The sequence below is a fragment of the Indicator indicator genome, chromosome 9 (genome assembly GCF_027791375.1).
Source record: "Indicator indicator isolate 239-I01 chromosome 9, UM_Iind_1.1, whole genome shotgun sequence".
In the NCBI taxonomy this organism is placed as follows: Eukaryota; Metazoa; Chordata; class Aves; order Piciformes; family Indicatoridae; genus Indicator; species Indicator indicator.
Window position 1 is genome coordinate 34,828,324 of NC_072018.1, and position 16,342 is coordinate 34,844,665.

Below are 16,342 nucleotides of genomic sequence, written 5' to 3' on the forward strand. Positions count from 1 at the left end.
TGTGTGTCCCCCCTCCCCATTCTCCGCGGCCATTTAGGAGCGGCTCGGGAGCCAATGGGCGTCCCCTGCACCGTGACGGCCGAGATTGACGTGTTTCCCACGTCAAATTGATCCCAAGTAAGCGGCGGGGGCTCCCCGGGAGCGGGGAACCGGCCCGGCTCCGCCAGCAAAACCCCGCTGCCGGCTCCTGCCCAACCCGGCCCGCCCTCCGCCGCTCCTCGGGACCTCTATGCCGGGACCAGGACAGCGGAGCGGCGGGCAGGCGCTGCCCCCGAGCCGGGCCGAGCCGAGCTCCCCCGGTGCCGGGCGATGGGTAAGAGCGGGTGGCCGTAGGGAGGGCTCCGGGACGGGATCCGAGGAGGGGGCGGGGGGGTCACCAGGCGGGGTGGACCCCCTGTCCCCTCGCTGCGGCCCGGTAGTGGCGGCGGGTAGGGGTCCCGCACGGCGTGCCCGGCTGGGGAGGCCCATGGCTCTCCAGTCCTCCCTGCCTCCGCTTTTGCTCCACTCACTTTCTTCGTTCTTTCTCCCGTTCTCCTTGTTTCTTCTTCTCTTCTGCACACCCCCCCCATCCCGTTTCTTTTTATCTTTTTTCCTCCCTCCTTTTTCTTTTTCTCCTTTCCTCTCCGTTGTTTATTTCTTCATTTCCCCCTTCTTTTTTCTCCCTTCCTTTCTTTCACTTTTAAAAAGTTATTTTTTTCTTTCTCCTTTTCTCTCTTCCTCCCCCGCCCCCACCTCTCTCTTTCCTTCTTTACCCTCTTTTCCTTTTCTTTGCTTTTTTTCCTTTCCCCCTCTTTTTTCCCTTCCCCCCTCTTTTTTCCCCTCCCCCCCTCTTTTCCCCTTCTCCTTTTTTCCTTCTCCCCCCTTTTTTCCTTCCCTCCTTTTTCTTTTCGTCCGTTTCTCTTTTTCTTTTTCTTTACCCCCGTTACTTTTCCTTTCCTACCTTTCCTTTTAACTTCCCCTCTTTCTTTTTCCTCCCCCATTGTCTTTTCCTTCCTCCCCCTTCCATTTGCCTTCAGTCTTTTTCTTCCCTTCTCCTTTTTCCCTTTCCTCTTCTCCCTCCTATGCTATATTTTCCCTTTCCCTCCTGTTTCTTTTCCTCCAAATTCCCTTCCCTTTCATTCCCCCGTCTCCATCCCACTCCCTCCTGTCTCCTCGACGTGTGTCGCTGGGACATCCCCCGGGTGACCCCGATTCGGCCCGGCGGCGCGTCCCCCCCATCCCTCCCTCCTTCCCTCCTTCGCGCCCCGTCCCGCCGGTAACTGGCCCATCCCGCCGCAGAGCACACGTACGGGGAGGTGAACCAGCTGGGTGGTGTATTCGTGAACGGGCGGCCGCTGCCCAACGCCATCCGACTGCGGATCGTGGAGCTGGCCCAGCTCGGCATCCGGCCCTGCGACATCAGTCGCCAGCTCCGCGTCTCCCACGGCTGCGTCAGCAAGATCCTGGCCCGCTACAACGAGACCGGCTCCATCCTGCCCGGGGCTATCGGCGGCAGCAAGCCACGGGTCACCACCCCCAACGTGGTCAAGCACATCCGCGACTACAAGCAGGGAGACCCCGGCATCTTCGCCTGGGAGATTCGCGACCGGCTGCTGGCCGACGGCGTCTGCGACAAGTACAACGTCCCCTCGGTCAGCTCCATCAGCAGGATCCTGCGAAACAAGATCGGGAGCCTCTCCCAGCCCGGCCCCTACGACGGCGGCAAGCAACCCCCCCCACAGCCTGCCCTGCCCTACAACCACATCTACCAGTACCCTTACCCCAGCCCCATGGCCTCCACGGCCGCCAAGATGGGGGGTCACCCCGGCGGGCCCGTGGCCACCGCTCACGTCAGCTTGCCACGCTCCTGGCCCTCCGCTCACTCCGTCACCAACATCTTGGGCATCCGCACCTTCATGGAACAGACGGGTGGGTACCACGCTCTGGCCCCCTCAGAGCCCACAGTCCCGGGCAAGGGGGAGGTCTGGCAGGGATCACCTCTTCCCCGCCCGTCGAGCAAATCTTTCATCCCCCACAATTCATTTTCTCGGGGGGTTTATTTGGTGGCCGCAACCCACTCCGGCAGGACGGGGGCCAGATGCGGCGAAAGTCAGACATCTTGAACTTTTTATAGAAAAATATGGAAAATATTTTCGTAGGGATGATAGATTGGTGACCGCAAATTGGGAGCCCTGAATTTCCCCTTGTAAAGGGGGAAAAATATGGAATAGGGGCGATGGGGTGTGGAGAGGAGAAAACAAAACAAGGGAGGGAGGAAAAAGGGAGAAAAACAAATCAGGGGAGAGAAAAAAAAGGGGAAAGGCAAAGCAGGAGAGGGGGGGAAAGGGAGAAAAAAACATAGGGAAGGGAAACAGTGGTGGAAAAAAACTAAATGCGTGGAGGGAAAAAAGAGGGAGAAAACAAACGAGGGGAGGGGAATAAGTGGGGAGCAATCAAAGCTGGAAAGGGAAAAGAAGCAAGAAAAACGGAGAGGGAAAAAAGAGGGAAAACTAAACCAGGGTAGGGGGAAAAGACGGGGAAAAGGAGGAAAAGAAGAAGGGAAGCCACCTTGTAAAACAGGCACGGGGCTTTCCAGGATATCCCCGAGAAATCGCCTTGATTCTCCTAAAAAACCAAACCAGGGAGGAAGAATCGAGGAGTGCGGCTGGGCTGCTGCGGCAGGGGCTCCGGGCAGACTAGCTCCGGGGAGGGGACACACACACACACTGGACGTAGCGGGGTGCTGGGGGAATGCGAGTCCTTTTATCCTTCCAAAAGGAAATCAACCGCAAGCTTTTTCCTCCGTGCCATCATTTATCTTTCAAATTCCGATGTCACTTTTATAAATCTCCTTCGTCAGAAGAGAAATTTGGCCTTGGGAGCGGATTGGGGGTGGAACGGAGAGTCGAAGGACAGGGATTTGGGACGGTGGCAAAATTAAGTGTATCTCTCTCGGCGGTATACACGAAATTTCGGCCGCCAGGACCGAGCCTTTCCGGGATGTATTCCCGGGCTGGTGACGGAGAGCGAGAGGCGAGACGGGTCTGTGCTCCACTCCCCGTCGGGTTTATGCGAAGAAGCACCTGCAACCTGGGGCTTTCTCCCCATTTCACCCCAATCCTTGCCCCGAGACACAGGGATCTGGCTCACAGCGAGGGCTAACGCTAACGGAACTGCTTCTCTCTCCTTTCCAGGGGCTCTGGCTGGCACAGAGGGGTCTGCTTACCCCCCCAAAATGGAAGACTGGCCCAGCGTGAACAGGACGGGCTTCCCCTCAACTCAGGCTGTCAACGGCATGGACAAGGCTGCCGTGGAAGGAGATATCAAATACCCGCAGGTAACTGTTCTGTGGGACAGGAGGTGACAAGGCAAGGGAGGCAAAAGGAGACAAGGAGAGAGCCAGAAGTAGGGCAAGAAGGGCAGCAGGGTATGAGGGCGTGGGGAGGAGAGCAGGAGGGGACAAGAGGGAGAGAGAACGATTTCTCATCGCGTCCATGAGCAGCCGGGTGGATTGTTTGGAGCCTCTTCCCCTCGTACCCTAGATATCTCTTTTTCTCTGACCCCAGCCCCCGCCAGGACTCTCCTCGGTGAGTAGCTTCCTCCCAGCCTGTGCTTATCCCCCTTCCAACCAACACGGCGTCTACGGCGGCCCGCCTAGCGGCTATCTTCCACCGGGTCCCCCCTGGCCACCACAGGGTAGCCCTTTGGGCCACCACGGACCCGGAGTGACGGTGCACGGAGGCGATTTGGCCACGGCGATGGCGTTCAAGCAGCCCGGGAGGGAAGGTGAGCGGGGGACAGGGATGCACGGCTGGGAGTGGGACTGCGGGCCCGGGGCTCTCCGGGGTCTCGGAAGGGGCAGGAGAAAAGGGATGGTGAAAAGACTCGGTGTGGGTTCCCCCACCTTGATCCAAAATTGAGTATTTTAACCATCTTCAAAAGGTTGAAAATTCAGAGTATTTCCCCCACCCCACGAGGGCTGTCGGGCTCCGTCAGGCTCCGGAACGAGATCTCCGGGATTTTGTCTGCCTGCTGCACCGGTCCCCCCTGCCGCAATATTCGATGGGTGCTGGTCCAGCTCCCAACCCCTTTCTGCGCGGCCTCAACCAGCACATCGGGATTCTAAACTAGAAATCTTTTCCTTTCCTCCTCGTTTGCGCTGAAAATGACCAGGAAAGCGGGGTAGGATTTTGAGGGAAACCTTCGCTTTGCATCAGGGAATCTCCTTCCCGTTGCAGTTTGCGGGACCGGGAAGGACCTGCGGTTCCTCAGAGGCTTTTTCCAAGGTCCTCCCAAAATGAGCAGCGATAAAATAGACATTCTGACGGCATCCATCTTAGCGAGGAGCCCCGCAGACAGGGCAGGAGCCTCGGGTCGGAGTTATTGGCATCATAAATCCCCTGCTGAGAATTGGAGGGGTTGGGGGTGTAAAAGCAAACCCGTGGGGTGGATCGGAACGTCTAGACCAGGGACTGCTAATTAGGGCGGTTCTCTTATCTCCCGCTAATTATTTCGGCTCGTTGAGGGAAGGTTTATTTCCGCGGTGGGAGGTTTCGTTCTGTGTATAAAACCCCTGCCGATTTTACCCCCGTCCCTAATGTTCCTCCTTTTTCGTGGTAACCAGATTCGATATTCTTTTCCACATTTCTGACGAATTCCCTACTTTTACACCGATTTTTTTAATTATCATTTTTTTTCGGTTGCTTTGGTTTTGTTTATATTTATACGAGGCTTTTACTGGTGGTAAACTCATTACGGGGATGAGTCTTCTCGAGTATCGAGAGCTGGAAATCGATTTAGTAAAAGTAATAATAAATATAGAGAAACAGGACAAAAGAAAGTGAGGGAGAAGAAAGGAAAGAAAAAGGAAAAGAATAAAAAATTAGGAAAGAGAAAGAGAAAGAAAGGAAGGAATGAAGCAAGAAAAACGGAAAAAAGGAAGGAAGAAGAAAGGAAGAAAGGAAAAAAGAAAAAAAGAAGTAATAAAGGAAGGTAAAAAAGAAAGAAAGGAGAAAAAAAAAAAAGAGAAAGAAAGAAGGAAAGAAAATGAATGCAGGAACACCAATGACCTGTTTGTATTTATTATATTTTCGAGGTATTTTCAATTGGATCCTGATTTTTCTGCTTTGCCAGTCTTTAAGCTACCTCTGCTGAAAATTCCACAGACTTTCTTTAAACGTTTGTGACTTTTTAGTTCTATGTGGTTTTAGTTTGGCTTTTGGTAGCTTTCTATTTGTTTTGTTTTGTTTCCTGTAAAGGATTTATTTCCCTCTCTCCTTTTTAATTTCCTTCAAATCAGCTTTCGGGTTCCACTACTTTATTTGGGACAACCCAAATATCGGATTATGCTGCAAAGCACCCCCTCTATCCCCTGTCCCGAGAAGGGAGGAGTGTTGTGGGGGAGGGGGGCAGACGGCCCCATCCCCTCCTGGGGAGGCCAGTCCCCGGTCCCTGCATAGACGGGGGAGAGGACAGTGGGAGGGGAAAGAGACAAAGAGAAAGGAAGACAGGAGGAGAGATGGAAAGAAATAAGGAAAGGGAGAGACAAATTCAGCCGGTCAGTTTTGCTCTCCAAGTTATTTCTTTCTGACTTCACAGCTCCTGTGTCCCCCCTCCAAATCTCCCTGCTTATCCCATACCTGTAGCAGCCTTAGACATTCCTTGCCCCCTCACTGAAGACTGGTGCTGGGGTGGGAGGCACAGGTGGTCTGGACCCCTGCAACCCACTGTGGTACCTGCTGGGGCCAGGCTGTGCTTGGGGTGAGCTGGGGCTGGCAAGAAGCTCAGTAGTTTACCTACAGCTGGTGGGGTGTAAAGGTGTTTTCCTCATCCCCTTTCCCCTTCTTCCTGGCACTGGTGGCACAGTCCCCTCCCAAGGCACCCCAATTGCAGGCATGAGTCATGTTCTCTGCATGGCTGGACTGGGTTTGGGTCCCCTTCGTGGACAGATCTGGATTTTCAGCCATGGCAGAGGGAGCCCAGCCATCATCATGTTCTCCCCTTTCCTTCCCTTTTCTCCTGGAAGCCCATTTCTGAAGTCATGACTTTCCTGGAGGCAGGTGGGTGGTGGGCTCTGAGAGGTAGAGCTGCTTTTGGGTGGCCATTGGAGAAGGTTCCACATCTATCCAGCCATGGATTGTGCCTGGCTGCAGCAACGTGCTCTGAGTCCATCAATCCACTGCCTTCTTGTTTGTCTTCTATTTCCTCCCCCCTTCCCTTCTTGCAGCTGTGGACAGAAAACCCGTCAGCCCTGTGGGGAAACCTCCAGACCCTCTAAATACCATCCATGGACTCTCTATCCCAGCCTCCTCCTCCTAAAGCTGCTGAGCAGTGCTCCAGAGACAGTGACTCTTTGAATAAGCACCTGTGAACTCTAACTGAAACCTGAAGTGCCACCAAACTCTACCCAAAGTGCCATTGAGCAGTACCCAAAGTGCCAGCACCTTGGGGAGGTGCCTGCAGGGATGAAGATGTATCTGGATTGTCGGAGGTGACATCCTTCCTGGCAAATTCCTGTGCAGGGAAGCACAATCAGGATGTTCACTCACACTGTACCTCCATTGGATTGGAAAGAGGTGACAGAAGAGACTCAGCCTTCTTTATTTTGTCTTTTTTTTTTTTTCATTGTTTTCAGTTTTTCTTTCTCCTTCCCATGTTCCCAAAGACCATTGGATGCAGGGCAGCAAACACCTCCATCCCCAGCCATCATCTCTGCCCCATCATGGGAATGGGCAAATATGCCACAATGTTTTATGATATATTTTTATAATAACAAACCATAATAAAAAGTGACTATTGTGGGCACATGCTGCTGACCTCCATCCCTGGGGGTCTGGCTTAGCACCATTACTTCTCTTGATGTCCTCCACACTCAGATTGCATCTCCAGGTTGCCTAGGAGTGACTGAGACCTGCTGGGATAGAGCTTGGGGCCACTTGGCTGGGAGAAAACACTCTGGGCTGGCTCTGGATCCTTGCACCCAACCCACCCCACCGAGGACCTTGTGTTTGCCCTGAGCATGCTGCAGCCCTGCTCCTCAGGGCTAGTGGCAAATTTGAGGGGATCCATGGTCCTGCTGGGTGACTCCTGATGCTCTGGGGTTACAGGCCAGCTTTGGGCATAAGCAGTGGGGTAGGTGGCCAGCCCCTTGGCTTGTTGCAACCTGTTTTACCTAGCCATGGGCAAGCAGTGGGCTAGCGGCAGGGCTGCACCTCGCAGCCCACCCACTGGGGTTCTTTATCCCCCTCCTGTCCAGCCGCCTGGGATGTGTTCAGGATGGGCTCCACTGGGCTTTCGTGTTCCCTGGCTCCATCAGCCACTGCCATTGGCGTCAGTCCCTTCATTGTCTGGAGAAGAGGAAGGTCCTACAGCGGGGCAGGGAGGAAATAAACTGGCAGGAGAACACAGGCCTGGCTTTTTGCAGAGAGCGTGTCTTTGTGGGAGGGAGGGAGGGAGAGGGATGCCAGATTTGACATCCCACCCCAGGAAATTATTTTGCCTTCAACCTCGGGGTGGCAAAATTCAGTTTTGCCTCTGCTGCTGCAAAGCCTCCAGCTAGAGCTGGTCTTTGCAACTGACTACAAAGCTCGGGAGGGACAGGAGGAGATTTGAAGCAGGCGAGAATAACACCCCAGGGCAAGCTCTGCTGCCAAACTGTCACTGACTCTGTTTTAAAGGATGCAAGGAGCAACAAGTCACCAAGAAGGGACAAGCCACCTGAAACAGCTGGCTAACAGCTATTCTGGCCTGTCCCCTGCCAGGTTTATCCATTTAAAGCTGCATTTGAACATCTGGCAGAGCAGCTTTGGAAAGGATGATACACAGAACTCCCTTAGGGCTGGATGGCAGCACTCATGGCCCTTCTGCCTGCTCTGACAGCTGGGGAATCCAACTCCTCCCAGGGATGAGGAGAGCAGGAGACAGCTCAAGCCCTGCCTCTCCTGGGACTCTGCTGCTTTGGGTGGGCAGAGGAGCCCTTCACATACCCAGCACTGAAACCTTCCTGCTCACCAGCCTGAAGAAACTTGTCTGCCCTTTGCATAGAGCCCCCCCAAAGCCCTTCTGTCAGGAGAAGCTGGTTCCCCATGCTGAGCCCTCACACTGCAGATTGGTCTGGGGAAGTGGGAATGCCACACACCCCCCCCCCGCACCCCCCCCCCCAGTATGGCAACCCATGATAAAAATGCTGACATAGCACCCAAATGCTGTGCCATATCCCACAGATGTTCTGTCCTATTCTTTTTAGCCTTGTAGCACCTTCTGGCTTGTAAAGCCTGGGTTCCTGGGGTGCTTCACAGCTGAGTGCACCCTAAAACCCTGCAGAGATAGGAGCAAGGGCTCTCATGGACATCTAGGATGAGTAAGACACAAGTACTGGAGTCAGATAGACATAGTGCAGAGTCCCATCCTTTTAATTAGTGTCCTGCTGGGATGGTATGGCAGTGCCTGAGTTCTTCCATTCCAAGACTGTCAGGAACCTGCCAAAAACCCTGAGCAGCAACTTGATGCTTTGCATCCACCACACCCCCAAGCCAACCCTTCTCAGGCACTTGCCAGGCTTAGGCAGCCACAGAATTGCAGCACTTGAACAAGGAGCCATGTCTTGGCCTTGGGGACTCAGCCCTGGGGCTGAGAGCATTTGGGTTTGTTCATGTGGTGATGGGATGGAAGCATGGTGGTGGAATGTGTGGGGTGGTGGGATGTGTGGTGTGGTGGAATGCATGGTGTGGTGGACTGCATGGTGTGGTGGAATGCATGGTGTGTTGGGATGCATGGTGTGATGGGATGCATGGTGTGTTGGGATGCATGGTGTGGAGGGATGCATGGTGTGGAGGGATGCATGGTGTGATGGGATGCATGGTGTGGTGGGAACCATGGTATGGTGAGATGCATAGAATCATAGAATTCTAGGGTTGGAAGGGACCTCAAGGATCCTTCAGTTCCAATGCCCCTGCAGGGCAGGGACACCTCACACTACATCAGGTTGCTTAGAGCCACATCCAGCCTGGCTTTAAAAACCCCCATGGATGAGACTTCCACCACCTCCCTGGGCAACCAGTTCTTCATGGGAAAGAATTTCTTCCTTACTTCCAATCTGAATCTACCCATTTCTAGTTTTATTCCATTCCCCCTTCTCTTATCATTACTTGACACCCTAACACGTCCCTCCCCAGCTATCCCCTTCAGATAGTTGAAGGCCACAAAGTCTTCTCGGAGCCTTCTTTTTTCCAGATAGAACAGCCCCAACTGTCTCAGTCTGTCCCCATAGCAGAGGTGTTCCAGCCCCCTGATCATCCTCGTGGCCCTTCTCTGGACACACTCCAGATTCTTCTTGTAATAGAGGCTCCAGAAAGGGATGCAGTGCTCCAGGTGTGGTCTCACCAGAGTGGAGTAGAGGGAGAGAATCACCTCCCCTGACCTGCTGGCTAGGCATAGTGTGATGGGATGCATGGTGTGATGAGATCCATGGTGTGATGGGATGCATGGTGTGGTGAGATCCATGGTGTGATGAGATACATGATGTGATGGGATGCATGGTGTGATGAGATCCATGGTGTGATGGGATACATGGTGTGGTGGGATGCATGGTGTGGTGAGATCCATGGTGTGATGGGATGCATGGTGTGGTGGGATGCATGGTGTGGTGAGATCCATGGTGTGATGGGATACATGGTGTGGTGGGATGCATGGTGTGGTGAGATCCATGGTGTGATGGGATGCATGGTGTGGTGGGATGCATGGTGTGGTGAGATCCATGGTGTGATGAGATACATGGTGTGGTGGGATGCATGGTGTGATGGGATGCATGGTGTGGTGGGATGCATGATGTGATGGCACACAACATGTACAGCTATGCATTGTGTCCAGTTATCCAGAAGCTTCTGCAGGCAGCCATCCCTGCCTGCGTTGTCAGCACACTTCGGGTGGGATTTGCCACCAGAGGGAGATCCTATTGTTCCACACCGAGGAGCAGCCGGTGAGAAAGCCTCTGCTTTCCCAGCCAGAACAGGCAGGCAGGCAGAAGGTATTGCCAGGCACAGCAGAAATCTGCTCTTCTGCAGGCATTTTGGGCTGAGGTGCCTTGAAGGGCTGCTGTGCCAACCCATGGGGTGCTGCTCAAAGGCAGAGTGAAGCACACCAGGTAGCATCAGAGTGGTTTTTGAGCAGTCAGGCTTCTCATTTCTTGTTTGTGGCTGTTTGGCTGTTGATAGACTTCATTACAAATGCAATTTTAACACTTATAATAAAGAGACTTTCTCATTTAAAAAAATAAATCCACTTTTTTTTGGGGGCGGGGGTGGGGGGTTCAGCCTTTGGATTGAACTCAGGTCTTTGAAAGCTGGGAGCTGCCTGCCTTTCTTTCCATACTTTGCTGTGAGAGGAGCCATGGGTCAGTTACCCATCCTGACAGATGCTCTCATAGAGGACAGGCTCCATTTGTGCTTGTGCACACCCAGAGAACCTTAGCTGCTCACATCAAAGCCTGCCCCCCTATATCCCTGCCCAACAGTGTTTCTGGTTCAAGCAGAAAACCCAAACCCCAAAACTTGGTGTCCTGTCCTTTCCCAATGCACATTTGCTGCCTCATCATGAGGCAGGTTGAGGAGACCACAGCTGAGTGTAGGCACAGGCTGTGTCTTGTTGGCTGCACCAACCAGCTCAGAACAGCCCAGCTGAGGGGAGACAACTGGACTTGATCTGAGCAGAGGACTTTGAACAACTGATGCATTCATGGGAGCAAAATGGGGGTCCTCATGTTGGCAGCAGGACAGGAGGACAGACAGCCCCAAAAGCAAGAGATGCTACTGAGACCACCATGAAGTCCCAGTTAGAAATGCAGCCATTTCCAGTTGGAAATTCAATGGGTGATATATTATTTGGGGTAAAATTTGACACCACAAGCACTTTTTTTTGGAAGCTGATGTCTTAGCAGTGTAGAAGAAAATAGCACAAAGGGCTGGGGCTCCTCTCCTATGAAGACAGACTGAGAGAGTTGGGGATATTCAGACTGGAGAAGAGAAGGCTCTGAGGAGACCTTCTTGTGGCCTTCCAGTATCTGAAGGGGGCTACAAGACAGCTGGGGAGGGACTTTTTAGGGTGTCAGGGAGTGATAGGACTGGGGGGAATGGAGCAAAACTAGAAGTGGGGAGATTCAGTTTGGATGTTAGGAAGAAGTTCTTTCCCATGAGGGTGGTGAGAGACTGGAACAGGTTGTCCAGGGAGGTGGTGGAAGCCTCATCCCTGGAGGTGTTTAAGGCCAGGCTGGATGTGGCTCTGAGCAACCTGATGCAGTGTGAAGTGTCCCTGCCCATGGCAGTGGGGTTGGAACTAGTGATCCTTGAGGTCCCTTCCAACCCTAACAATTCTATGATTCCATGACAATGAGCTTCAGCTGCTGTAGGTCAATCAGTTCTGAGAAAATGGGGCAAAAGATGTTGTTTGGTCCATATTGATAATGGTGATGATGGTAATGATTGTCACAGAAGATTTCTTGGAGCTGGACTCTCTCCAGATGGAGGTTCAGGGTGTTTGGGGTGCACACCCTGCTCTGAGCACCTGAACCGAGGAGGAGAAAACTACCCCTGCCCAGGGTGCAGTCCTCATGTCAAGAGAGGAGCTGGGCTGAGCTGAATGCAGATGGCACCTGAGAGGGGCTGTTGGGGGGGACTTAGAGGGGAACTGAGGACTGGAAGGACTGGAAGTTGTTGGGGAGTGAATAATTCATAGATTCATAGATTCATAGAATGGATTGGAAGGGACCTCAAAGATCATCCAGTTCCAACCACCTGCCATGGGCAGGGACACCTTCCACTAAACCAAGTTGCTCAAAGCCTCATCCAACCTGGCCTTGAACACCTCCAGGGAGGGGGCATCCACAATCTCCCTGGGCAACCTGTTCCAGTGTCTCACCATCCTTACTATATAGAATTTGTTTCCAATCCCCAGTTTAAATCTGCCCTCCTCAAGCTTCAATCCATTTGCCCTATTTCTGTCACGACAAGCCCTTGTCAAAAGTCCTTTTCCAGCTTCCTTGTAGGCTCCTTTCAGGTACTGGAAGGATGCTTTAAGGTCTCCCTAGAGCCTTCTCTTCTCCAGGCTGAACAGCCTCAGCATGGTCAGCCCTGAATTCACACCTTGAAACCTCCCCAGGACTATAGCAAAGACCCCAAATAAATCCAAAACCAAAATCGGGGTGACTCAAAGTGTAGCTCTGCTCTGGCCTCACAGCAAATTCTTCTGTGTGCAGGCAGACTGACACAAGCCAGGGAAAATTGGACTTGATTGGGGTGGAACTTTCTGACTTTCTTGGAACCAAGTGGGAGGGTGGAAACAATTGACTCTGACACTCCTTCAGTGACGGCTTCGTCAAAATCGATACCATCCCTTGGAACATGTCCATTTTGACGAAGTGGCACTTTCTGACAGGCAAAAAAAACCCCAAAACCAAACAAAAAAACCCAACAACCCCAAACCCCCAAACCCAAGCTGAAACTGTTTCTATCAGCTCTACCTGCCCCATTTATCTTTAGCACTGTTTCTTTCCAGGTCACAGAGCAGGATTAAGAACGTTATAGACTTTGCTCAAAGCTTTGTTACTGGAGACTCAGCAGTGGCCCAGGGATTTCTTTTCCTTTTAGGATGTTAAGAATCATGAAGAGTTAAAACCATCACTTTGGCTAGAAACTGGAAGTAGGGCCAGCAGATGTTTGGCATGAGTACAGGTTGTGGTTGCTCTAGCAGGGTCTGCCTCTGCATTTTCCCATGCTTTGACCCTGTCCAGCTTCTGACAAAGTCCCTGAGCTTCTCACCTTGCTCTGGGTTATTTGTCAGTGTGAGGAGCAGGAGCTGGCTGAAGAGAGGTGATGCCCTCAGAGATCATCCTGCAGAATCCTCCATGTCCCATTGCTGGGGTGCAAGTCCAGATAACCAACAGCATGGAATTATAGAATCAGTATAGATTCAGCACAGAATCAGCAAGCCCAGGTCACTAACAGCACTGAATTATAGAATCAGCATGGATTCAGCACAGAATCAGCAAGCCCAGATCACTAACAGCACTGAATTATAGAATCAGCATAGATTCAGCACAGAATCAGCAAGCCCAGGTCACTAACAGCACTGAATTATAGAATCAGCATGGATTCAGCACAGAACCAGCAAGCCCAGGTCACTAACAGCACTGAATTATAGAATCAGCATGGATTCAGCACAGAACCAGCAAGCCCAGGTCACTAACAGCACTGAATTATAGAATCAGCATGGATTCAGCACAGAATCAGCAAGCCCAGGTCACTAACAGCACTGAATTATAGAATCAGCATGGATTCAGCACAGAACCAGCAAGCCCAGGTCACTAACAGCACTGAATTATAGAATCAGCATGGATTCAGCACAGAATCAGCAAGCCCAGGTCACTAACAGCACTGAATTATAGAATCAGCATGGATTCAGCACAGAACCAGCAAGCCCAGGTCACTAACAGCACTGAATTATAGAATCAGCATGGATTCAGCACAGAATCAGCAAGCCCAGGTCACTAACAGCACTGAATTATAGAATCAGCATAGATTCAGCACAGAATCAGCAAGCCCAGGTCACTAACAGCACTGAATTATAGAATCAGCATAGATTCAGCACAGAACCAGCAAGCCCAGGTCACTAACAGCACTGAATTATAGAATCAGCATGGATTCAGCACAGAATCAGCAAGCCCAGGTCACTAACAGCACTGAATTATAGAATCAGTAGAGATTCAGCACAGAACCAGCAAGCCCAGGTCACTAACAGCACTGAATTATAGAATCAGCATGGATTCAGCACAGAATCAGCAAGCCCAGGTCACTAACAGCACTGAATTATAGAATCAGCATGGATTCAGCACAGAATCAGCAAGGCCAGGTCACTAACAGCACTGAATTATAGAATCAGCATAGATTCAGCACAGAATCAGCAAGCCCAGGTCACTAACAGCACTGAATTATATTATCAACATAGATTCAGCACAGAACCAGCAAGCCCAGGTCACTAACAGCACTGAATTATATTATCAGCATAGATTCAGCACAGAACCAGCAAGCCCAGGTCACTAACAGCACTGAATTATATTATCAGCATAGATTCAGCACAGAATCAGCAAGCCCAGGTCACTAACAGCACTGAATTATAGAATCAGCATGGATTCAGCACAGAATCAGCAAGCCCAGGTCACTAACAGCACTGAATTATAGAATCAACATAGATTCAGCACAGAACCAGCAAGCCCAGGTCACTAACAGCACTGAATTATAGAATCAGCATAGATTCAGCACAGAACCAGCAAGCCCAGGTCACTAACAGCACTGAATTATATTATCAGCATAGATTCAGCACAGAATCAGCAAGCCCAGGTCACTAACAGCACTGAATTATAGAATCAGCATGGATTCAGCACAGAACCAGCAAGCCCAGGTCACTAACAGCACTGAATTATAGAATCAGCATAGATTCAGCACAGAATCAGCAAGCCCAGGTCACTAACAGCACTGAATTATAGAATCAGCATGGATTCAGCACAGAATCAGCAAGCCCAGGTCACTAACAGCACTGAATTATAGAATCAGCATGGATTCAGCACAGAACCAGCAAGCCCAGGTCACTAACAGCACTGAATTATAGAATCAGCATGGATTCAGCACAGAATCAGCAAGCCCAGGTCACTAACAGCACTGAATTATAGAATCAGCATAGATTCAGCACAGAATCAGCAAGCCCAGGTCACTAACAGCACTGAATTATAGAATCAGCATAGATTCAGCACAGAATCAGCAAGCCCAGGTCACTAACAGCACTGAATTATATTATCAACATAGATTCAGCACAGAACCAGCAAGCCCAGGTCACTAACAGCACTGAATTATATTATCAACATAGATTCAGCACAGAACCAGCAAGCCCAGGTCACTAACAGCACTGAATTATAGAATCAGCATAGATTCAGCACAGAACCAGCAAGCCCAGGTCACTAACAGCACTGAATTATATTATCAGCATAGATTCAGCACAGAATCAGCAAGCCCAGGTCACTAACAGCACTGAATTATAGAATCAGCATGGATTCAGCACAGAATCAGCAAGCCCAGGTCACTAACAGCACTGAATTATAGAATCAGCATGGATTCAGCACAGAATCAGCAAGCCCAGGTCACTAACAGCACTGAATTATAGAATCAGCATGGATTCAGCACAGAATCAGCAAGCCCAGGTCACTAACAGCACAGAATCAAAGACCTCTAAGATCATCAAGTCCAACCCTCAACCCAATACCACCATGCCCACTAAACCATGTCCTGAAGTGCCATGTCTAGATATTTTTCAAACACCTCCAGGGGTGGTGACTCCACCACTTTCCTGGCCAGCCTGTTCCAATGCCTGACTGCTCTTTCAGTAAAGAAATTGTTCTAGTGTCCAACCTAAACCTCCTCTGTCTCAGCTTGTTCTGTCACTAGTTACCTGAAGAAGAGAGCAACCCCCACCTCACTCCAACCCCCTTTTAGGTAGTAGTGGAGAGCAATGAGGTCTCCCCTCAGCATCCCCTTCTCTAGACCTTTGCTCATTGTTCAGAAGCAGGAACTGATGAGCTCAGAGATAGTCTAGACAGAAGGAAGGCATTTTTCATGTTGAGAGTGGCACAGGCTGCCCAGAGAGGTGGGAGATGCACCATCCTTGGAGACATTCCAGGTCAGGCTGGATGGGCTGCTGACCAGCCTGATCTAGTTGAAGATGTTTGTGCTCACTGCAGAGGATTTGGACTAGGTGACCTTGAAAGGTCCCTTCCAACCCAAACCGTTCTACGATTCTCTGATTGTCTGTGATTTTATGGTTCTATGATTCTGTGACTCTGTGATTTTGTGATTCTATGATTCTGTGATTTTATGGTTCTATGATTCTGTGATTCTGTGATTTTGTGATTATACGATTCTGTGATTCTATGATTCTGTGATTTTATGATTCTATGATTATGTGATTCTGTGATTTTATGATTCTGTGATTATATGATTATGTGATTTTATGATTCTATGATTCTGTGATTCTGTGATTTTGTGATTCTATGATTCTGTGATTTTACAATTCTATGATTCTGTGATTCTGTGATTTTGTGATTCTATGATTCTGTGATTTTACGATTCTATGATTCTGTGATTCTGTGATTTTGTCATTATATGATTCTGTGATTTTATGATTCTCTGAATGTCTGATTTTACGACTCTCTCTGAACCTTGTCCCCAAAATGATGCAGAAGAAGAGCTCAAGAAAAGCAGCAGTGGCAGAGTTTTAGGCTCCTCTCAATCATTTGTATAAAGCTGATGATGATAAATGGAAGGGA

At 50.6% G+C, this 16,342-nt stretch overlaps 1 protein-coding gene across 1 annotated transcript; it reads left to right on the forward strand.

The window, feature by feature from the left end:
- The first annotated feature begins 229 nt into the window (after positions 1 to 229).
- Positions 230 to 6,297, forward strand: PAX1 (paired box 1). Its single transcript, XM_054383386.1, has 5 exons — positions 230 to 428; positions 1,279 to 1,908; positions 3,174 to 3,316; positions 3,546 to 3,765; positions 6,206 to 6,297. The coding sequence occupies exons 1-5, from the start codon at positions 230 to 232 to the stop codon at positions 6,295 to 6,297; spliced, it is 1,284 nt and encodes a 427-aa protein (XP_054239361.1).
- Positions 6,298 to 16,342: the final 10,045 nt, after the last annotated feature.